General features: G+C 37.1%; 1 protein-coding gene across 7 annotated transcripts in view; it reads right to left on the bottom strand.

Moving 5' to 3' along the window:
* NF1 (neurofibromin 1) overlaps positions 1-24690 on the bottom strand; it is a 283489-nt gene that overhangs the window by 134694 nt on the left and 124105 nt on the right. For all 7 annotated transcript variants that reach the window (XM_009432439.5, XM_511395.8, XM_001174734.7 and 4 more), the window contains 15 exons: positions 22211-22290; positions 20575-20698; positions 18894-19049; positions 17466-17715; positions 16859-16932; positions 16544-16627; positions 14685-15125; positions 14176-14315; positions 13768-13890; positions 13225-13308; positions 11970-12086; positions 11278-11459; positions 10946-11157; positions 8387-8548; positions 8139-8242 (listed from right to left, as the gene is read on the bottom strand). In XM_009432439.5, coding sequence (XP_009430714.2) covers positions 8139-8242; positions 8387-8548; positions 10946-11157; positions 11278-11459; positions 11970-12086; positions 13225-13308; positions 13768-13890; positions 14176-14315; positions 14685-15125; positions 16544-16627; positions 16859-16932; positions 17466-17715; positions 18894-19049; positions 20575-20698; positions 22211-22290 — 2333 coding nt within the window. The remainder of the gene's footprint in view (positions 1-8138; positions 8243-8386; positions 8549-10945; positions 11158-11277; positions 11460-11969; positions 12087-13224; positions 13309-13767; positions 13891-14175; positions 14316-14684; positions 15126-16543; positions 16628-16858; positions 16933-17465; positions 17716-18893; positions 19050-20574; positions 20699-22210; positions 22291-24690) is intronic.

The raw sequence follows: 24690 nt of genomic DNA on the forward strand, positions 1-24690 counted from the left end.
CAGCTTAGCCACAGTAGGAGAGGGCACCAGGCAGAGTCCTGAGGCCCCCATTCCAGGCCCTACCTCACAGACAACACTCCTAAACAAACCCTGGGCCAGAAGGAAATCTGCTGTCTTAAAAGGAAGGACCCAGTCTTGGCAGAACTCATCACCTGCTGACTAAAGAGCCCTTGGCCCCTGAACAACCAGGAGGGATAGCCAGGCAGTACTTGCTGTGGGCCCTGGGTGAGACTTGGAGACATGCTGGCTTCAGGGGTGACCCAGCACATTACCAACTGTGGTGGCTATGGAGAGAGACCCCTTCTGCTTGAGGAAAGAAGAGGTAAGAATAAAGGGGACTCTGTGTTGCAACTTGGGTACCAGCTTGACACAGTGGGGTAGAGCACTAAGTAGGCTCCTGGGGTCCCAGATTCCAGGCCTTGGCTCCTGGAAAACTTTCCTGGACCTGCCCTGGGTTAGAGGGGAGCCCCAAGGCCTTAAGGGAGAGACTCAGAACTGGCAGCATTCACCATGAGCTGAATGAAGAGCCCTTGGGCCTTGAGTGAACATCAGTGGTAGCCAGGCAGCACTCACCATGGGCCTGGGGCGATGGCGGCCATGGGAAAAGACTCCTCTGCTTGAGAAAAGAGGACGGAAGAGCGGGAAGGACTTTGTCTTACAGCTTGGGTGCCAGCTTAATGCTTAGCCGCAGCAGAATAGAGCACTAGGTAGATCTCTGATGTACCCAACTCTAGGCACTGGCTCCTGAATGGCATCTCTGGACCCATGGAGAACTCACTGCCTGAACGAAAGGATGCAAGCCTGGCTGGGTTTGCTACCTGCTGACTGTAGAGCCTTTGGGCCTTGAGTGAACATAGGTGGTAGTCAGGCAGCAGTACTGCAGGCCTTGGGCAAGACCCAGTGCACTCCCAGTGCTGGTGTCCACAGGGCTGCTTGTGTCGCCCCTCCCCCAGCTCCAGGCAGCTCAACACACACACACACACACACAGAGAGAGAGAGAGACAGAGAGAGAGACTGACTCTGTTTGTTTAGAGGAAAGTAAGGGAAGAGAAGAAGAGAACAAGAGTCTGTTTGATAACCCAGGGAATTCTCCAGGATCTTATGCAAGACCACCAAGGTGGTACCACTATGAGTGTACAAGAGCCACAGCGTTATTGGGCTTGGAGTGTCCCCTAAAGCAGATATAGCTGCAGTGACCAAAGACTTAAGATAACAACACCCAAGTGCCTTCAAATACTTGGAAAGCCTTCCCCAGAAGGGTGGGTACAAACAAGCCCAGACTACAAAGACTACAAAAATACCTAACTCTTCAATGCCCAGGCACTAATGAACATCCATAAGCATCAAGACCATCCAGAAAAACATGACCCACCAAACGAATTAAAGAAGGCACCAGTGATCAATCCTGGAGAGACAGCGATATGTGACCTCTCAGACCGAGGATTCAAAACAGCTGTTTTGAGGAAGCTCAAGGAAATCCATGATAATGTGGAGAAGGAATTCGGAATCCTATCAGATAAATTTAACGAAGAGATTGAAACAATTACAAAGAACCAGAGAGAAATTCTGGAGACGAAAAATGCAGCTGACATACTGAAATATGCATCAAGAGTCTCTTAAAAGCAAAATTGATGAAGCAAGCTTGAAGGCAGCCTATATGAAAATACACAGAGGAGACAAGAATAAAGAATGAAGCATGCTTACAAGATCTAGAAAACAGCCTCAAAAGAGCAAATTTAAGAGTTACTGGCCTTAAAGAGGAGGTAGAGGCGGAGGGTGCAGTGAGCAGAGGTTGCACCATTGCACTGCAGCCTGGGCAACAAGAGTGAACCTCCATCTCAAAAAAAAAAAAAAGAGAACTTATGAAACCTAGGGAAAGATATTTATCAATATTCAAGTCCAGGAAGGTTACAGAACACCAAACAGATTTAAACCAAAGAAGATTAACTCAAGGTATTTAATAATCAGACTCCCAAAGGTCAAGGATAAAGAAAGGATCCTAAAAGCAGCAAGAGGAAAGAAACAAGTAACATACAATGGAGCTCCAATATGTCTGGCCCCAGACTTCTCAGTGGAAACCTTAGAGGCCAGGAGAGAGTGGCATGACATATTTCAAGTGATAAAGAAAAAAAAAAAACTTTTACCTTAGAACAGTATCCAGTGAAAATATCCTTCATATATGGAGAAATACAGACTTTCCTAGACAAACAAAAGCTGAGGGATTTTATCAATGCCAGACCTGTCCTAGAAGAAATGCTAAAGGGAGTTCTTCAATCAAAAGGAAAAGGACATTAACAAGCAATAAGAAATCTGAAGGTACAAAATTCACTGGTAACAGTAAATACACAAAATATTATAACACTGTAATTGTGGTATGAACTACTATCTTGAGAAGACTAAAAGATGAACCTTTTACAAATAACTACAGCTTTTCAAGATACAGACAGTATAATAAGGTATACATAAAAACAACAAAAAGTTAAAAAGTAGGGGGATAAAGTTAAAGTGTAGAGTTTTTATTAGTTTTCTTTTTGCTTGTTTGTTTGCTGCTTTATGCCATCAGTGTTAACTTGTCATCAGCTTAAAAGAATGGCTCATAAAATATTATTGGCAAGCCTCATGGTAACCTCAAATCAAAAACATACAACAGATGTGCAAAAAATAAAAAGCAAGAAATTAAAACATATTACCTGTGAAAATCACTTTTACTAAAGGGAAGGCAGGAAGGAAGAAAAGGAGGAAGAGAAGACCACAAAACCACCAGAAAACAAATAACAAAATAGCAGGAGTAAGTCCTCGTCAATAATAACACTGAATGTAAATGGACTAAATTCTCCAATCAAAAGACGTAAGAGTGATTGAATGGATTAAAAACAAACAAAAATAACCCATGACCCAACAATCTGTTGCCTACAAGAAACAGACATCATCTATAGGGAAAAACACAGACTGAAAATAAAGCAAAGAAAAAAGATATTCCATGGCTGGGCATGGTAGCCCACGCCTGTAATCTCAGCACTTTGGGAGACCAAGGCGGGTCGATTGCTTGAGGTCAGGAGTTTGGGACCAGCCTGACCAACATGGTGAAACCCTGTCTCTACTAAAAATACAAAAATTAGCTGGGCATCGTGGCAAGCACCTGTAATCCCAGCTACTCAGGAGGCTGAGGCAGGAGAATCACTTGAACCCAGGAGGCAGAGGTTGCAGTGAGCCAAGATCACACCACTACACTCCAACCTGTGTGACAGAGCAAGACTGTGTCTCAAAACAAACAAACACACAAACAAAATACACATGGCAAACAGGTACATGAAAAGGTGCTCAACATCACTGATTATCAGAGAAATGCAAATCAAAACTACAATGAGATATCATGTCACCCTAAAGTTGCTTTTATCCAAAAGACAGGCAATAACAAATGGTGACAAGGAGAAAAGTGAGAAAAGGGAACCCTCATACACTATTGGCAGGAATGTAAATTAGTATAATACTATGGAGGACCATTTGGAGGTTCCTCAAAAAACTAAAAATAAAACTACCATATGATCCAGAAATCTCACTACTAGGTATATACTGAAACAAAAGGAAATCAGTATATTGAAGACATATCGGCACTCCCATGTTTGTTGCAGCACTATTCACAATAGCCTACATTTGGAAGCAACCTAAGTGTCTGTCCACAGAAGAATGGATAAAGAAACTGTGGTACATATACACAACGGAGTACTATTCAGACACAAAACATGAGATTCCTGTCATTTGCAACAACACGGGTGGAACTGAAGGTTATGATGTTAAGTGAAATAAGCCAGGCAAAGAAATACAACATCGTGCGCTCTCTTATTTGTGGAAGCTAAAAAAATTAAAACAACTGAACTCATGGAGATAGAGAGTAGAATGATAGTTACCCAGAGGCTGGGAAGTGTAGTGGGGGGTGGGGAAGGGGAGACCGGGGATGGTTAATGTGTACAAAAGAATATAAATGAGATCTGGTTATCTGATAGCACAAGGTGACTACAGTCAACGAGAACTTATTGTACATTTAAAAATCACTAAAAGAGTATAATTGGATTGTATGTAACATAAAGAAACGATAGGCCGGGCACGGTGGCTGACGCCTGTAATCCCAGCACTTTGGGAGGCCAAGACAGGTGGCTCGCCTGAGGTCAGGAGGTCAAGACTAGCCTGGCCAATATTGTGAAACCCCGTCTCTACTAAAAATACAAAAATTAGCCAGGCATGGTGGTGGGCACCTGTAATCCCAGCTACTCGGGAGGCTGAGGCAAGGAGAATTGCTTGAACATGGGAGGCGGAGGTTGCAGTGAGCCAAGATAGCACCACTGCATTCCAGCCTGGGCGACAAGAGTGAAACTCTGTCTCAAAAAAGAAAAAAGAAAGGATCAATGCTTGAGGTGATGGACACCCCATTTACCCTGAAGTGATTACTACACATTGCATGTCTGTATCAAAATATTTCATGTACGCCATAAATATAAACACCTACTATGTACCCACAAAAAATTAAAATTAAAAAATAAAAAGATCTAGCTTTGCGTTTCATTATTTTTTTCCTATTTTTAATTTCATTGATTTCTGATTTCCACCCCCCATCTTGCTTTAGGTATTGCTCTTTGTCTAGTTTTCTAAGGTGAGAGCTCAGATAATTCATTTTAGATTTTCTTTTCTAACATATACATTTAACACTGCTAAGCAACTGCTTTTATTAAACCCCACAAATTTTGATGTATTTTCATTTTCATTTATTCTTCTGTTTGTCTTTGCATTTCAGTTTGGGAAGTTTCTCTTGATATAACTACAAATTCACCGATTCTTTCTTCAGTGGTGCCCAGACTACTGATAAGCCCACTAAAGGAATTCTCCCTGTTACAGCTTTTTTCTCTAGCCTTCTCTTTTGATTCTTTCTTAATTTCCATGTCTCTGCTTACATTACCCATCTGTTCTTACACACTGTCCATTTTCCATGAAAGCCCTTAGCATATTAGTTATTTTAAACTCTCAGTTTGACAGTTTCAAAGTTCCAATACATCTTGCCACATCTGAGTCTGATTCTGATGCTTGCTTTGTCTCCTCAGACTGATTTTTCATTTTTTGTTAGCATGCATTGTAATGTTTTGTTGAAAGCCAGACAAGATGTATTGGGTCATAGGAACTGAGGTAAATTGGACTTTAGTGTGAGGCATTCTGTTAATCTGCCTAGAAGTTAGGTTATGTTTAATGTTTGCTGTAACTGTAGGCGCCCATTTCCTCTAGTGCTCTTATTTCTGTCTCTTTTGTTGTCCCTGGGTTTCCCCGTTAACTGGGATATTGGGGAAGGGAAGTACTCTACAATCTGATTATATCTCCATTGTTTTATTGGGCCAAATTCCTTAAAGTGTGACCTTCAAAGAGTTTCTTTTTTTTTTTTTTTAGACAGAGTCTCGCTCTGTCGCCCAGGCTGGAGTGCAGTGGTGCAAATCTCAGCTCACTGCAACCTCCACCTCCTGGGTTCAAGCAATTCTCCTGCCTCAGCCTCCTGGTAGCTGGGACTACAGGCACGTGCCACCACACCCAGCTAATTTTTTGTATTTTTAGTAAAGATGGGGTTTCACCATGTTAGCCAGTATGGTCTCGATCTCCTGACTTCGTGATCTGCCCACCTCAGCCTCCCAAAGTGCTGGGATTACAGATGTGAGCCACCAGGCCAGACTCAAAGAGTTTCTTAGCCTTTTTTCTCTTCTTACAGAAACGCTAGAGGGGGCTGGAGGTGGCTAACTTCTAAGTCAAATAAAGCTCTGGTAAAGTAATTTCTCCTGAGGGCAAACCTTTGCTAGGGATAACAGAACACTGTGGTCATATTTAAAAATGGCTATTTTTCCCCATCCCCTGCCCAAAGCATAAAGGGATTTTTCTCCTATCTTCACCATGAGAGCCTGATGAGGCTTCTGGAGGTAAAACTTACAAAGGTGCAGGGGTCCCTGCAAGACTAGGCCCCTAGGAGTTTTAACTCTCTAGGCACTCCATGCTCAGCCTCCAGCAACTTGTCAATTATGATCTAAGCTTTCCTACCAGTTACTGGCTCCAGCAGCTTCTTCTCCTGGTAAACTGTGATTCTCTGTATTTACCTGTCTATCCAGTTTTTGGAGTGGACTTAAATTCTCTGATGGATCTAAGAGCTGCTGATTTTCGGTTTTTTAGCTTTTTTCATGTTGTGAACACAGGAGTGTTGACTTTCAAGCTCTTGACATGTCAGAGTGGGCCTCAGTTTGATTTTAAGCAACCTGAGTATATTGTTTGCCATCTAGTTCTCTTATCTGGACCACAGCACTTTGTATAGTAAACTTATTTGAAGCAGCTGGTTCACTCTCTAAGTAATTCTTTAACCTTTAGAAAGTAAAATTGCTTAATAATAAGATTCAGTAAAATTGTAGGGCGCAAAATTAACATAAAAATCCGTAATAATGTATTATGTACGCTTGAAAATTGCAAAAAAAAAAAAAAAGTAGACATGAGAAGTTGTCAAGAAAAAAACTGAAAGTGCTTAATGGCAAGAAAATACAAGGCTTTACAAAATATTGCTTTGGCCAGGCGTGGTGGCTCACATCTGTAATCCCAGCACTTTGGGAGGCCACAGCATGTGGATCTCTTTAGTCTAGGAGTTTGAGACCAGCCTGGGCAACAAGGCAAAACCTCGTCTCTACCAAAATACAAAAATTTTGTATTTTGCATGGTGGTGCATGCCTGTAATCCCAGCTACTTGGGAGGCTGAGATGGGAGAATCGCTTGAGTCCTGCACAGGAAGGTTGCAGTGAGCCGAGATGGTGCCACCGCACTCCAGCCTGGGTGACAGAGTGAGACCCCATTTCAAAAAATAAGAAGTAAATAAAAATATAAAAATTGCTTTTAAGTTTTTAACTATTTTAACAAAAATTGGCTTAGTGCTGGAGTTCTGAATAGATATTACAGTTGATACTTCAGCAAATGCAGAGCCAAAAATATCAACTGATACACAGTTGCTAAATAATGATTATTTAGGAAGAACAATCATCAAGAAGCTCTGAACTTAAAAGTAAAAAATAAAGTCCTAACTGAAAGAGACAAGAACATCTTAACATGCGGCTTAGAAAAAGCAAGCATAAGATATTCCGTTAAAATTCATTCACTTAACAAATATTTATAAAATGTTCACTATAAGGCAGACACCATGCTAAATACTCATGGAAGGATATAAAGATGTAAAAATGTAAAAGAGCAAACAGTCTAGAGGAGAGAGAAACTCATAAATCATCACAATTGTTACAATGGTGGTGCACAGCACAGAACAAAGCATATTTCTTTGTTCGTGGGTAGTACCTGGTAACAAGCAGAGAAAGCTTCACAGAAATGGTGGTTTAAACTGCACTCTGGGGTGGGCATGGTGGCTCACACCTGTAATCCCAGTATTTTTGGAGGCCAGGGCAGGCGGATCACCTGAGGTCAGGAGTTTGAGACCAGCCTGGCCAAGATGGTGAAACACCATCTCTATTAAAAATACAAAAAAAAAAAAAAAAAAAATTACCTGGGCGTGGTGGCGCACACCTGTAATCCCAGCTACTCAGGAGGCTGAGGCCGGAGAATCACACGAACCTGGGAGGCAGAGGTTGCAGTGAGCCGAGACTGCGCCAGTGCACCCCAGCCTGAATGGCAGAGTGAGACTCTGTCTCAAATTTTTAAAAAAATGACAAATAAATAAACTGCAGCCTGCATTACCTATTAGCCTCTTTCCCTTCTCCTAAGTCACTCCTCATCATAGAAGAAGTGAGTTAGAAAAAGAGTATGCATGCAAGTGACTGCATATGAATATGTAAATGCATGGAAAAAGGACAGGGGAACAGACTTAACTAGTAACAGTCTCTGGAGGTGGAAGTCAAAGACACCTTTCTCTAGTTTGTCCCTGGATCTAAGGCAAATAAAAGGATACCTTAAAAAAAAATTACAGATATCATTAAAGAAACGTGTATTTGTATATAACTTTTATAATTAAAAACTAATTTTAATGATCAAGGGGAGAAGGTGCCTTGCTTCATGCAGTGTTAGTAAAAAAACAAAAAACAAACAAAAAAAAACAAAAAACAGCGGTTCTATGTGAAAAGATGACAAACCTGGTAGGATCCACTTCAAAGCTAACATGTTGCCAATCAGAGGATGTGATCACAATTCGTAATAAAGGATCCAGGAGTTTTTGTAGATAGGTAGCACCATATACCTATAGAAATGCACGAATAGGAGTTTATTATACCTGCTCCATATATTTTACCTTAAAAGAAGACAATCAGCCCTGCACATTCTGTACATAATATTACTTGACATACCTCAGCACACACATACACACAAAATGAATGATACAAACCTTGAAACAGAATGTCATTATTTTACTGGCCAAGCTGTTGCCTCGGAAGAGAGTCTGCATGGAGTCTGCCAATTCTACTTCTTTAGAAAACATGTTCCAGAGCAGTTGGTAGAGTAAATGCCGAGAATCAAACAGAGTAACCAGAACTCGAGCTAGTTCATCCTGAGAACAAAACAAAATCAGGTTAGTGCAAACAATCCCATTTTTATTCTTAGGTAGGAAGCTAAAGAGTAGCAAAAATGTAAACCCAAAGTTGACAACCACTTGCTAAATTAAGGCAAATGGTGACTGATTAATATTTATCCTGAGATTTAACAGTGTAAATTGTTTATGATAGATGACTATATACAATGTCTATGATAGCTGTTAATTCCAAGGATTAACCGGTAAAAGCTATTAAGAGAGGGCTACGCTTTACTAGGAGACAATATCTCCAAGATTCAGCTCAAATTACATCACAAAATGAAAGAGAGCAGAAACAGAAGATGACAGCAAAGAATTTAGTTTGATATGTACAAGCATTTGCACAGAGCAGAAATAAGATTGATGATCAGAAGAGTTCTACTCTCTTCTCATACAGTCGGGGAACTCAGCGAATACTGAATATATACTAGGCAGAGACACAACAAAAACAGAAAGACTATAGGATTTTTGAGAAACCAGGAAGAAAAGGAATTGGGCATTCAGAACCCAGAGATGAGCCAGATTTACATACAAAGCTAGGGTCCCAAGGATGAGGGCTGAAATTTCTATTACCTAAATGACATCCTTTATAACTCTCTGTAGTAAAACAGTTTGGGGTACACTCAAGAAAAAATGATCTAATGGTAAATCACTGTTTAATCACATGATAAGAAGAAATTTAAGAAATTTATAGATAATAGGGGTAGCCATAAAAAGATGCCTCAATCCTCAAGCAGTAACAACAAAGGCCAGGATCATGGCTCATAGCTCTCTAATTCTTGCCTGATCCAAGGATTACAATAATGTGGTAGGTGAGATCTGGCCTAACAGAAAATTCCTTCTCAAAGTCATTTAATATAAAACTCAATGAATTAAAGCTACTTGAACTAAATGATTCTTTTTTTTTTTTTTTTTTTTTGAGACAGAGTCTCGCTCTGTCGCCCAGGCTGGAGTGCAGTGGCGTGATCTTGGCTCACTGCAACCCTCCTGGGTTCACGCCATTCTCCTGCCTCAGCCTCCCAAGTAACTGGGACTATTGGCACCTGCCACCACGCCCAGCTGATTTTTTTGTATTTTTTTAGTAGAGACAGGGTTTCACGGTGTTAGCCAGGATGGTCTCGATCTCCCGACCTTGTGATCCTCCTGCCTCAGCCTCCCAAAGTGCTGGGATTACAGGCGTGAGCCACCACACCCAGCCCTTAACTGATTCTTTATTTAAAAAATTACTATTTTCAGTGCTAATTATAGGTAGATGCTAATAAGATAATTCAGAATATCCATTTTCAAAACATTTGAACATTTCTGAATTTTAGGCTTCAAGGAGGTTTCAATAATTTGGGGCGGTTGCTAATCAATGAGTATAAAATTTCAATTATACAAGGTAAGTTCTAGAGATCTGCTGTGCAGCATTGTGCCTACAGACAGCAATACTGTATTATACACTTAAAAATCTGTTAGAGGGTAGATCTCATGCCAGGTGTTCTCACCAAAATAAAATACCAGAAGAGAAGCATTTCAGGTGGTGGCAGCAGCAACGGTGCTCTAAAGCAGAAATAAGTCTAACAAGGAGGGACAGAAAGGTAGCTGGTGTGGCTTTGGTGAACAAGAAAGAAAATAGCATAAGATGATGTTAGAGATGAGGTAGGGCCCAGATCAGGTAGAGCCTTGTAGGACAGGATAAGGAGTTTGAATTTTACTTTAAGTACAGGTATAACAAATACAGACTTGTTAACAAGGACAGATTACCTTATTTGTCATAATTTACTATAACTGAAATCAGTTTTGGTACACTAAAAAGCAAATAGCCTTTTAACACTGGAAAGGAACAACAACCCTTCTCAACGTTTTAGCATGTATTAAGAATGATGTGATTTGAGGAAAATTTTTCATTAAATTAAGAGAGAGACATAGCCATATGACGCTTTCAGTGTTTAAAATAAACAATATCATAATATCAAATGCAAATATAGTGCTTAAATTTTTAAAAAACTGTATAAGACATTATGGGGAAAAGAATAGCAAACTGGAGGTAGTAAACAGGCACAAATCGTGGATTCCAATTCCAGCATTGCAACAACTAACTAAAATTAGGTTTAACCTAATTACCTTATCAAATATATGAAGACACCAGAGTAGATCAGTGATTTTTAATGCGTTTAAATGGAATTTTTTAGTAGGATGAAATGATACAGAACACTAGTCAGGTCTAGTGGTGCCAACCACTTCCCTACAGCTGAAAAATCACCTAACTAAACATCTTTCTTCTGGCTCTAAAATTTTATCAATTCATTCAACAAACATTTATTGAACAAATATATTCTGAAGGATTTGCTATGTGCCAGGCACTTTTCTTCTCCACTTACTCTAATCACTTACCCACTGAGAACAAGGAACCACATTGGCCAGAGCCATCGCTATAGGGAGTTCTCCTTGATCACCCATCATTGTGACCAGTTCCACCAATCTCTCAAACCGATCAGCCAATACCGTTTCTGCAAGTGTGTCAAATTCTGTGCCTTGTTGAAGGATTTTTGTCAGAACTTCCATAAATGTAGCTCTTGTCTGGAGATCCTTGTGGTAACCTAAGCCTAATGTGGACAAACACATGCAAATTTACTAACATGGCCTTGCTGAAGTAATTTTTGCTTCTCTTACATGCCAGTTCTCTAGGTTTTGTATTTCTGTATGAAACTTTCATTTGATCTCACCTATGGAGTGCATGAGACCACTGTCTACGTTGGCATTGAGTAAGTTTGACATTGCAAGGACCGTACAGTGCCTCAGTGATGCCAGCCTCCGAGACATGCCACGTTTCCTGCCACCTGTTTGCGCACTTTCATCTTCAACTTCACTGCAGTCATTCAAAAGGTTCATAAATAATGTGAAGTATCTGAGAAATAAAAAGACTGACCTTTACATAGCGAAGGCCGTATCAACTAGAAAGCTAACCAGACATTCCAAAACAATCATATGTGCATGGTGTGAATGGCCCTGGGTTAACTGTTTCTCTCCTCTCTCGGGATAATCAGCCAGGGTGGCTTATTATGAAGTGTGCTATGTTGGACATGATTTTACCTGATATAGCCTAGTATACCTTTCATAACATAAGCATCAAATAGATGCAATGTTACCTGGTAAATGTGTCACTTTTAATGTTAGTATATAAAATTAGTGGTCCAAACAGCTTAGACAATGTCACTTTTGTAAATGACTTAATGAAGCAATCTGGGTTTTATTATAAGCAAAATTTCACTGATCATATTATTTTCTTTAAAAAAATCACAAAACACAGTTATTTTCCTATCCTAGTCCTGTCATGGGTATTATTTCTTTGCTTTTTTTGTGTGGTGGGGGGCTTTATTTGCTTTTTGCTTTATGTTTTTTGGTGACTGAAATTTACTTAAGAAATAACTGTGATTTGGCTTCCATCAATTCCACACCATCTCCTTCTTCAGGCTGCAGAGGGAGACCAGCTAGAAGTGAAACTACTGCTTCCATGCTTGCCTGGTCCAAATCTCTGGGGAAAAAAAAAAAAAATTTAGAGACCATGAATCTTTCAAGTTCTTTCACTTCCCCTCAAATAAACCTCTTACTAACAGATATAAACCTTAGGAACTACCTATTTCATTAAACAAATTATTAGCACAACCCAAATAATTTGAGTTAATATGCAGATCCCAGAATACAAAATCATCTCAAATGGGGAGAAGGTAATACTTACTTTCTACAAAGTAATCTTGGCAAAATGGCTACCTTAAATCAGAAGCATGTACAATGGGCCCTCTGTATCAGTGAGTTCTATATCCATGGATTCAACCACCCATGGATTGAAAATATTTGGGGGAAAAAAAAGGAGGGTTTCATCTGTACTCAACATGTACAGATTTTTTGTTGCTGTTATTCCCTAAACAATATAGTATAACAATTATTTCTACAACATTTATATTGTATTAGATATTATAAGTAATCTAAAGATAATTAAAAATATATGGGAGGATGTGTATAGTTTATATGCAAATACTATGACATCTTATGTCAGGGACTTGAGCATCTGTGGATTTTAGTGTTCATGGGAGTAAGATGTGGGCAGGGGTTTGGGGAGTGGTTCTTGGAACCAATCCCTGACAGAGAAGGCTGTATTATAAAGCTAGGCTTGGTCAAAGAAACATATGTGAATGCTTATTATACAGTCCATAGTGTTTAATCACTTTCTGATATGTGTCAATAAGTATCATTAAAGCAGACTTGATTACTTCCTTTTTTTTCTGTCTCTGGTGCTTGAATCAGGAAATAAATTATTTCTTACAAAGATTCAACACAATGAGTTCCTCAAATAATACCTTTATCTATCTAATCATAACACAAATGCAATCTGAGGTTTTATGTATCTTATTTCCCAATAACTGTAGACTATTCTTCATAAACTGACAACACTAACTTCCCAAACATATCACTCTTTCACATTTAATTTTACTGAAAGTCTATCAGTCAAAAAAAAGCAGTAATAAAGATTAGCGTCTTTACATATTTCAAACACAAAAGTTTGACATCTCAAAAGTTTAAATACACATAAAATACAAGTATAAAGCTGTAATTAAGTAGTTATAACTCTCACAGTAAAACCCACTAATACTTGAAGGTCATTCTTTTTTTACCTTGTAAGACATTTTACATCATCATCTGCTGCTTGGTTTGATGTTCCCATAACCCAGTCTGTCAGGTATTCTACCATCTTATTCCTATAGAATGGTGGAGAAAAGAGAAACAGCAAACAATGTTTTTGAAGCCACACACACACCTTTAGTCACGTAAGATTTCTTATAGTGCAAATAATTTGCCAGATAACCTAAGTGACATGACGACTTTATAAAAGAGATACTGCTATCACAGCCATAAAAGCCAGAAGGGAACAAGCAACACGGATATTTATCCTCCATCATGGCCCTTAGTTATGGTATCAGATTGGAAATAGAATCAAATTCTTAGCTCAAGTATAGCACAGTTTTAGAAAAAGGGAGCATTGTCACAGGCACAAAGCTTAGGGAAATTTGAGAAGAGATGTAGAGAAAAACAAACATGTAAATTGCTCTCTTTTCATGTCCTCCTTTCTACCAATAACCGCATATCTACTCTTTTTCTGTACTTCATTGGACATATTAAGATTTACAAGACCCTACATTGCTCTTTTGAGAACTCACCTAAATTTCATCTCTTGGCAAAATGAGAGGTCATCTCTCCTTGCCATCATTACTTCAACTAATTGACACAGTTTCGTTTTTATTTGAATTGCATGGACCATATTCCCAAGCACACGAACATACCTATATAGACATATAAACAATAAAAAAATTATCAGATATAGACAAAAGAGAAGGCATTCTAAATACTTTAGTCATCAAGTAAAACGAATTAAATGTAAGTTTAAAAACAATAAGATATTTATTTAGAAAAGAACGTACACAACTTCTGGTTACCTTACTGTCACACCCTAGTTTGTGTGCAGTAAAGAATGGCAAGTTATTTTATCAATTACTACCAGTATCAGTGTGTAAGAGGTTTTTCTTATCTCTTAAAATGTTTCTGCTACATTTCAGTAGAATGCTTACCTGACCAGATTTAACATCATTGTTTCAATGCTAGCTTGCCCTAGATGTTCAGAGCTGCCTTCAGTATGATTATCTAGCAAGTTCTTCATTATAGCTATGGTTTGTTCTACAAATTGAGTATTGGTATCAGTCAATAAAACCTAAAGAAAGAACAAATACATTAATGATTTGCCATCAATGCCCAGAAGACAGACCCCCTAGAGAGATGAAACTGACTGATCTAAACACACAGAGTAAGTGCACCCACAGGCATAGAGCCAAATAAGCATACAGATATACGCAGACACTCGTACCCATACACAGGGCACGTATACCCTTAGGCACACATACACACCAGAGTTCCTAAGAGGCAAGCTGACCCCTACATTGAGATGACTCTTCTTTCTGCAATTTTTTGGAAATTTTTAAAAACTGTGAGTACCTAATTTAAATAATCTGAAAGAAAAAGGCTTATTTCAAACAATTCACTCTATTCATAGAGAAAGGTGAAAAATAAGAGAACACTTTACCTGTCCTTGGGAGTCAAAAAACTTGCTGATGGTATTCTTCAATTTGTTAAATAGCATTGGATACAGAGCAGGACTCAATTCTAGACCCACCAGATCCTTAACATTGGTCCGTATTTGAAGTCCCACTTTCTCATGGTTACACACCATTAAGGACAACAGCCGATCCATAAATTTGCTGACAGGTGTATCTGCGTTTCCCTCTGAAGACATCACTGAAATCATAGAACCCTTACGTTCACTGACTGGACCCATGGGTGGGCTATAGGTTGCCAGTCCAGAATTGCTTCTCTGCTGGAGGCACACTCCCCCAAGGGCACAAAGGAAGCCAGTCATGTTGATCCATTCCTGTAGGGAGTCTGTGTCAGACAAATCTATGGATCCTCCTCCACTCACATGGGACATTCGCCTCTTAACAATGGTCTTGTGAAGGCTTTCAGCAGCCTAAACACAAAATTTTTGTGCAAAGCATGAATTAAACCTTAATTAGTTGAGACTTGACAAATTATGCTTTATCCAACATTTCTTCCATGACAAAAGTACAAAAAATGTAAAATATACATTAAAATCAACCCATAAAATTACCATATACATTTTTAAAGAGTCACTGATCTATTTTTATCATACACTAATATAATCAGCCGAGTGTCAAATTTCTTTTAAAAAGTTTTGATTTCACATGGATGAACCTTGGAAACATCATGCTAAGTGAAAGAAGCTAATCACAAAAGCCCGCATATTCTATAATTCCATTTACAGAATATATCTGGAATAGGCAAATCTACAAAGACAGAAAGTAGATTCATGGTTGCCTAGGGCTAGAGACGTTGGGGGAAGAGAGGCAAGAAAGTGGGTGGGGGGTGGTTAGAGGCAGAGATAGCTAAAGGGTACGGGGTTTTTTTCTCAATTGATGAAATTGTTCTAAAACTTGATTGTGGTGATGGTTGCACAACTCTGTGAATACATTAAAAACAGTCACTGAATTGGACACTTTAAATGGGTGAACTGTATGGTATGTAATTATATAAAACAGTTATCCCCCCAAAAGTTTTCATTCTAAAGCTACATGTCCCCTCCAAATAAAGGTATTAGGTACACACATTTGCTTCGTAAAAATATAACTTTTTCCTATTGTAATTAAGCATGACAAAAACACCATGGAGGAACAACCAGTTTTTATAAATCACCTAATAATGAGAGCAATATGAACATTACAAATCAAATACACACAAACACTAACTGATCGTTAATTTCCAAAGTAACAGATAATATAGTCAATAGTAATAGTTGAATGAACTGTCCACATTTTAAAATTTCATTTACTCTATGGGATCAATCTACTGCCTAAGACATTCTTTAATTAGAATACCTAACAAAATAGCAAAATGAATTGTTTCCATGTTAATTTTTCTCTACCTCTGTTGCCCCTTTTCTGAAAATTCTGTGAAACACCCTGATGAAGGGAGAAAGTGCAAGAAAAGGTAAAGAAATGGTCTCTGCAACAAACAGTCTCTAGCAGTGCTGCCCAGTATTTCTGTGATGACAGGAACATTTTCTCTCTCTGCTGTCCAATAGAGTAAGTAATTGTCATATGTGGCTACTGGTACTTGCGATGTGGTTACTATGTGATTGAGGAACTAAATTTTATTTAATTTTAATTATGTTAAAATTTAAGTTAAATAGTCACACATAGCTAGTAGCTACCACATTACAAAGTACAGGTCTAGATAAACCACAACTAAGTATCAGTCTTCACACAACTATATGTTTACTTTACTGAGCGACTCTTGAAAGATTATCAAAGTGAAGTACATATATTTAGCAGATCAGTTAACAGACAAAAGTCAATTTTACAGACTTACCTGGCCATCTTCCATTTTGGCTTTTGGATAGTTAAGGATTAGCTTTGTTGCTTGTTCCCATTTTGCATGTGTATCTTCCCAAGCCTAAAATGAAGGCAATTATCACTTGAAAGCAACTTAGTCTAGAGCTAAACATCAATCAGCTACAGCCAAGTTTCAAACTTGATGTATATTAAATACTCAGATATTATACTTGTAATATGAACATATCTTGGATTTACTTCAAAAGCTATTCCTGATCACACATATGTAACAAGAGGCTTCCAAATTGAGGGTGGGCGCCTGGGAGGGGTGTTTCTGTTGCTAAGGGCATACCTCAGTGTTTCCTGCAGTGGGATGCTCAATGCGCCTCAGCAGTGCCATCACTCTTTTCTGAAGTGCTGCTCTTCCTAAGCAAATACAACAGCAAATCAAGTTACTGCACTTAGAGCCCTGCCTGCCAATGGAGAACCTGATAAGCCCCACCCAAAAGGAGTAGGAAGAGCAGAGCAAGTGCTTCAAATGATAAAGCCAAAAACTTCCTTTCACTAACCTCACAGGAAAGGTACTTATCTTGGACTCTACAATGTCCACAGAATAAAATAGCTATTCCCACCTACAATTTACTCAAAACATATGCCAATGTTTGTAAAACTTCACTATCTACAACTTAGGCAGAGTAAATTACATAATCATAACTGATAGTAACATCTACTGCCAGTTATTTTTAAAATGTATAGCATATTAACAACTCAGTGGAAGACTAACAATTTATTTCAAATGCTTTTTATTTTCATCTTACTTTGTTCAGAAAAGGATTTCAAGTAAGCTACTTGAATTTCCCCTGTAAACTTACAAAGTAGTGACCTTAAATACATTCTCAAAATCAGATGCCATGTGCTTTGAGGCAGACTGAGTAAAAAAAACCACTATTCACATTTACCTGTTGACATCATATTGCTGACAGAGGCAAACTCCATGAATGTGTTATAGTTGGGCAAGAGGTTATGCACTGACACTTCATCCACCCCACACCGGATATCTGCTTCCTCACAGAGGTGGCGGAAACAGGACATGGCAACCAGAACAGCTTCAGTGTCAGGGTTCCACAGAAACATGTACAGGGCCACTTCTAGTTTGGTCTGGGCTTGTCGGCAAATCGGGGGGGTTCCGCTGCATCCTGCTGCACTATCCTGAGAGTCAAGGGTGGAAGACATATATTTGCAACTTGGGTAATTTTATGTATAAAATCTAACAATGCAATAAACTGTGTGTGTGCGTGTGTGTGTGTGTGTGTGTGTCTCAGCATACAATAACTCACAAGAGCTTTTTCCTTTAATCATTATAGGAATTTTTCAAACCCCAAAATATCTTGTCCAAATGAGAAATGAGATTATCTGGACCAACATAATGCTACCATCTGTTCAATTTCAAATCAAATAGATATTATCCTATTCCAGATTCCAGAAATGTAAACTGATTCTAACATGGACAGGTAAACACCATAACGTAAATCTACTGCAGTAACAATATAATGTACCTCCCAGTCAATTAGAAATGACAAAAAAAGAGGAAGTAACAGGAAATTCTATCTACTTGCTATAGGGAAGTAATAAAATAAGTACACTGCAGCACTCATTGAAACAAGGGCATAAACAAGAACTAAATATTGCTGTAGAAGATACATTTGATTCTGAATTACTTATTCTCCAAACACAAAATGGAGAAAATAATTGATAAAATAAATGCAAATTCTACAAGTAAAACAGACATTAGTAAATATCATACTGCTTAGGTGTGTTTTTTCCTTAACAAGGTTGCATTAAAAATTAGGAATGAAAAAAGTTTTGGTTTGGAAAATAAACTCTTCTGTAATGATGTGATATTTTCACTTGAAATATGATTTATATTTAAAAGAAATTATACACACAAACACAAATCACAGAAACACTTATCTTTAACATGAAGCAAAATACTTTGTTTTTATCCCTGTAAATCTGTACCTTTTTTAGCCGGTACGAATTCTATACTTCTGTGGTATGAATGGGTTTTTTATGGAGTGGAGGTTTATAATAATTATAATTATCAGATAAAGCTTGTAAGTGTCAAGTGCTATTTACACATCCTTTTATTTAACCCTCTTTAACAACTCTGGGGCAGGAACTATTACTGTCCCCATTTTAAAGTTGAGGAACTGAGGAACAAGGATGTTAAGAACTTGCCCAAGGTTCCACAAAGAGCAGTAATAGAACTAGATTCTAAGCAGTTTTTCACTATTACACTATATTACCTAGATGAAATTTACCAAATTTCATTCAGAAAACAAACAGAGCACATAAAATGATACAGAAAAAGTACAGAAGAAGCTGACCATAGAGGAGTTCCCTTTTCCCTTCCGGAGAGAGGCTCCAGGAGTACGTAGTAATTCTTCATGATCCATGGACATTTGACTGGTATTTCCACTAGAAGGAATATCACATCCTACCCCGTAAAAAAGGAGAAAGTGACAGGAACTTCTATCTGCCTGCTAGAAAAAATAAATAAATAAGCTTTACTGAAGCACTGACAACCAAGAGGAATAAACACTTATTTGAGTTGTCTTCCTGTTTGAGACTCTCCTAAAAAACCTCTCCTCTCAATCTCTATGCCCCAACTTGAAGGAGATTCACTAGAAACCCATTAGAACAAACAAGGTTTACTTAATTCTTTAAAATTTCTTTCAGTTTCCCATTCTCTAAATCATCAGAAACAGTAGATTCTACAAATATAAATTAAGTCTGACATAAACATGAGTAAAACATCAACAATATAAATCTACTGTATGGAAACTATAATTTGATCTCAATGACAAAGATTTTTTTTCCATAAGATTTTATACTGTGCCATGTTGGGATAACCAGAAATTGGCTCTTGAGATTAAGTTCTTCTGGACCAGTAATTAACTCTGGTATGTATATACACCAAGTATGTCACAAGAGTGACTATGCCTACCAGGGCACTATGAATTCATTACTGGATTCCTCATACTCACATTCTGGAGATTATACCATAGGCGAGGCCATGAAAGTCTGAAGTCTAATCTCTTTCTGTATCTTTGGAATAATGCCAAATTCCACTACATTAACATATCAAATAAGTCACATGTGAATAAACCCACTTCACCATTAGTCTATTTCTAAAGAGACAATTTATTAATAACAGCTGTAAATACTGAAAAGGATATGAGTTTCATACATTTAAGGTCTTTCACAGCTATGCTTCTAGTACCAGATAAAAACTCATTAAATCAAGTACTCCGAAAACTAGGCCATAACAGAATTCCTAAATTGATTAATTACAGAAACTATATGTTAAAAGAAATTTAAGGCTCTTCTCTATCTTCCACAACCTCACCATGTTTCAATAGTTCAGAATCAAAACATTTCACTCCACCCCAACGAAGAAGTCTCCTGATATTTTCAAGAGGTGAAACCCTTATTGGAGGAATCGAAATAAATCTAGATTGAGGACCCTCAACTGTTTCCCTTTTGCTTCTTGATAGATAATTCTCTGGACTAGTCTAGCCATGAGATCTAGGTCTTTACGATTTCTCAGAGCTATGATTCTAGAACTGGACAAAAACCCATTAAATCAAGTACTCCCAAATCTACGCCATAATAGAATTCTTAAATTACAGAAGCTATATGTTAAAATAAATTTTATGTATGAATTATGTCTTATGTATGAACTTAAGAGTAAAGATACAATATGCTCCTCAAGCTACTTTGGTTATAGCAGCCCCCACTTTTCCTAGGCCTGCCCCATAGAGACCTATTTAACTCAACTAGAACTAGAATTCATCAACAGTGTGGTTCTAAGGCCAAAGCCTCAGAATAATTTTTAAAATGCTGATTTGCCAGTCATTGTCCTCTGCACACATATTTCCTTTTGAGAACATTGGGAGGAAGGAGAAGCTGAAATAGAACCTAATTTGGCTATAAAACACTTTAGTAATCTCTCACCATTACCATTCCAAATATTCTTCCATTTTTTAAATATGTCATTTTGCTTACCTTATTTTTAAGAAGAAATTTATTCCTGCAGATCAATATTTCCCGCAACCACTTGAGAATTTCTGTGCTACTAAGCATTTGATGACTAGTTAATTTCTTGCAGATGTAAAAAAGCATTTGTGAGCTGCAGTAACATAAAGTTCATTGTTACTAGCATCATCAATAACCTAATGCAGATATAACCAGACATAAGAATGGCATTCTCCCATAATGAATACAAGTTTAGAGAAGCTTAGTTTTTCTTGTAAGGTTTTAGAGAAACAGTTATCAAAGTGTCAATAGCATTATAATCAAAGGAAATAAGTCTACAGGTTATAGAAAAAAAGCAAGTATTTATTTATAAGCCCCCTATGTTTCATTAAACTCCCAGTGTTTCTATCCATGTATCTCATCCTTGTAGTAGACATAAGAAGAAACAATAAACCACATGCACAGCAGAGACTGCCTATAAACCCAGTGCTCCACAGTGGGGGTCTGCAAGCTACCATCCACAGGCCAAACCTAGCCTATCACTTGCTATTGTAAATATACAGTTTTAGTTAAACACAGCCATGCCCGTTCATTCACATGTCTGTGGCCACTTTCATGCTCCAAAGGCAGAACTGAATGGTTATGACAGAAACTATATGACCCACAAGCCCTAAAATATTTACTATCTGGCCTTTTAGAGAAAAGTTTCCTGATCCCTACTCCAGAGCTGCACTGTCTAACATGGTAGCCACTAGCCAGCCACACGTGGCTATTGAGCACTTTAAGTGTGGCTTGTTCAAATTGAGATGTGCTGTAAGTATAAAAGACACACCAAAGTTTGAAGACTTTATTAAAAAAAAGAGAATGAAATGTCATTAATAACTTTTATATTGATTACATGTTGAAATTATAGATAATATACACCGGGTTAAACAAAACATAATTACAATTAATTTTACCTGCTTCTTTTTACTCTTTAATGTAGTAAGTAAAAAACTTTAACATATGGGGTTCTCATTATATTACTAGTGGACAGCACTACTCTAGAGTAAGGTTTAATTCAGCTGCCAAGTAACTTAGCACACCCATTCTTATAAGATAATGGCAAACTTGAGGTTTACACATTTACATTTTCCTCAGTGTGGTGACTTCATGCTCATTAAAATGTAATGATTTATATAATCTAGGAAGCAGACCACAAAATTCTGCATACATTTTTTTCTTCTAAGCAGGTGTCCATTATTAATTCATTCATCGAAAGCATTGGTATTACAGAAAGTTTATGAAAGATCATAGTTCAAAAAACTGAAAAAACAGTATTGTTACAAAATTTTATCATTCTAGGCTTATAACTATGAAAATCTATTAAAAATACAGTAGTAACCACATTGAAATCTGAAAAAAGTAATATACCAAACAACAGTACTTATGTTAGGGTGACAAAATTTAGCACTATTCTTAAAATTTATTTTCTAAATTGCTGTGATACTTTTCTTACAGTTAAAACAAGAAATTCTAATAATTTGAAGTCAAATAAAATACAAAACCATAAAACCTTTGGAAGTGTAAGTTTTACAATGTACTAAGTACTACAGAGTTAATATTTCAAGACAAAAATACAAAATAAAATTTAAAAGTTGAATTTAAAAAATAAAAGTACATATACCTAATCTCCCAAAATGTTTCTACAGGAGCATCAGGATTCCACAAATCAATGCTATCTAACTGATGAAGAACCAGCAGAGCCTGAATTTTTTAAAAAAGAGAAAGACAAAGAGAAGACTCACTCAAACATTTTTGGTAAACATAACACTGGAGTACTTATTTTATAAATGCTAAGAAATTGAGCTCTTTCATTTGTAGTTTCAATATATAGTAAAAGGTAAAAAGAGAGAAACTCTGGTGAACACAAACCTCTAGGGAATAATACAGACAGAATGAAATCATTTTATTCCCATCATTCTGACTCTAACTGGCATGTACATATAAAGCTAAATGATGAATTCGGAACAATATATAACTGTAAAAACTGCTTTAAGAAACAAACAAAATAATTTCAATAGATATTAAAGAACTCTATGAAACAAAAAGTTAATCCCCAAGTAAGAAGGCTTGCCAAAATTAATACACACAGCAAAAGATTTACTTATCTTTTAAGTTTTTACTTAAACTGTCTCACTTGCCACAAAGTCTCTTGTAACAGAAAAGAGCAATTATTTTTCAAAATCAAGAGAGAGGAAGCAAAATGGATTCAGTATTTCATAGCAGATATCCATTCTAAAGTATTTCAATTGACCACAGAACTGAAGTTGGAATCTGGCTCAGAGAACACTAACAGGAATTAAATAATTCATTTACAATATATAACATATAAATAGATTATTATATAAATTAAAACCATCAAAGATATAAAAAAAAAACAAACTCTTCCTTTGAACTGATCCTATCTCAACTCCAATTCTACAATCCCAATTCACATTCCTCCCACCATCCCTCCACCCCCAACCCAGCAGACACTGTGAAGCTCTGGACATTTCTTTCAGTCCTTGGTCAACATATCAACATTTAAAGGCCAGACCCATATTATCTTATTTCAAACATTTTTATTGTAATTACTTTGAGATATTTAATGAAAATTGCAATTAATTGTTGAGAATCTTTAAAAGCTATATAATTTATAGCTCTCATATCAAGGAAAAACAACACAAATTAAAATTCAATTTTGCTACTATTGTACAAAAACGTGGTACAATTTACTGGCACTAGTTTTTTTAAGTGACAAATTCTCTATATTTTTGTTTGATAAAACTTTAAAAATACATATTGAAAGAAAATGTGTTAGCCTTTTCCAGGCTTTAATTTTCTTTTCATATTGCCTTCCTTTTTTTGTATTTTCCATGTTTTAACAAAGCCATAAATGCAGTATACTCACTTGACATTTCATATTTTTCCACATTGCTGTGTGATCTATATAAGTTTTAATAAATGTTTAACAGCTCACCAAGTTAAAATACCATTCCCACTATTGAATATTAACCCATTCTCCTCCCAGTAAATAAAGCTCTCTTAATATTCTATTATAATTAAGAGCAATAAGTACCTATGTGTGCAGCTTTTTCCTTTTGAGTTATATTCATAAGATTTTTAAAGTGATAGAAATTGAATTATTTGTATAAAAAAATGAAATGTTTGTATAGCTCCTGCCAAATAGCCTTCCAAAAAGACTACAAGAAATGTATCAATTTACGGGACCAATAGCAATGTACACAAATGGAAGCAATGATTACGTAGTAAGTGCTAAAACATTTTTATAAACATTTTTACTGGGTATGTATAAACATTTGTACAGTATGTACATTAGGATGGCTACAATCAAAAAGACACATTATAACAAGTGTTAGCAAGGATACAGAACTATTAAAACCTTCATATGTTGTTACTGGGAATATAAAATGATACAGCTGCTTCAGAAAAAGAGTTTGACAGTTCCTCAAAAGTTCAACAGAGTTACCACACGACTTAGCAGTTCCACTCCTATATACTTAAGAGATATGTCCACATATAGACTTTTACACAAATGTTCATAGCAGCATTATTTGTAATAGCTAAAAAGTAGAAACAACACCAAACGTCCACCAACTGATAACTAGATGAACAAAACAGATCCATACAATGAAATATTTGGCAATAAAAAGGAAGAAAATAGTGATTCATACCACAACATAAATGAACCTTGAAAGCATTAAGTCAAGGTAGCCAGACATAAAAGGCCACATATTCTATGATTCTATTTATATGAAATATCTAAAACAAGCAAATCCATAGAGACAGAAAATAGATTAGTAGTTGGTAGGGATGAGGGAATGGGGAGTCAAGTTTCTTTCTGGGGTGATAAAAATGTTATGGATTAGAGAGTAGCTATAGTTGCACAACTGTGTGAATAAGAACTACTTAGGGGGGAGGGGGGAGGGATACCATTAGGAGATATACCTAATGCTAAATGACAAGTTAATGGGTGCAGCACACCAACATGGCACATGTATACATATGTAACAAACCTGCGCATTGTGCACATGCAACCTAAAACTTAAAAGTATAATAATAATAAAATTTAAAAAAAAGAACTACTTAAAATGGCCAAATTGA

This window comes from Pan troglodytes, chromosome 19 (genome assembly GCF_028858775.2).
Source record: "Pan troglodytes isolate AG18354 chromosome 19, NHGRI_mPanTro3-v2.0_pri, whole genome shotgun sequence".
In the NCBI taxonomy this organism is placed as follows: Eukaryota; Metazoa; Chordata; class Mammalia; order Primates; family Hominidae; genus Pan; species Pan troglodytes.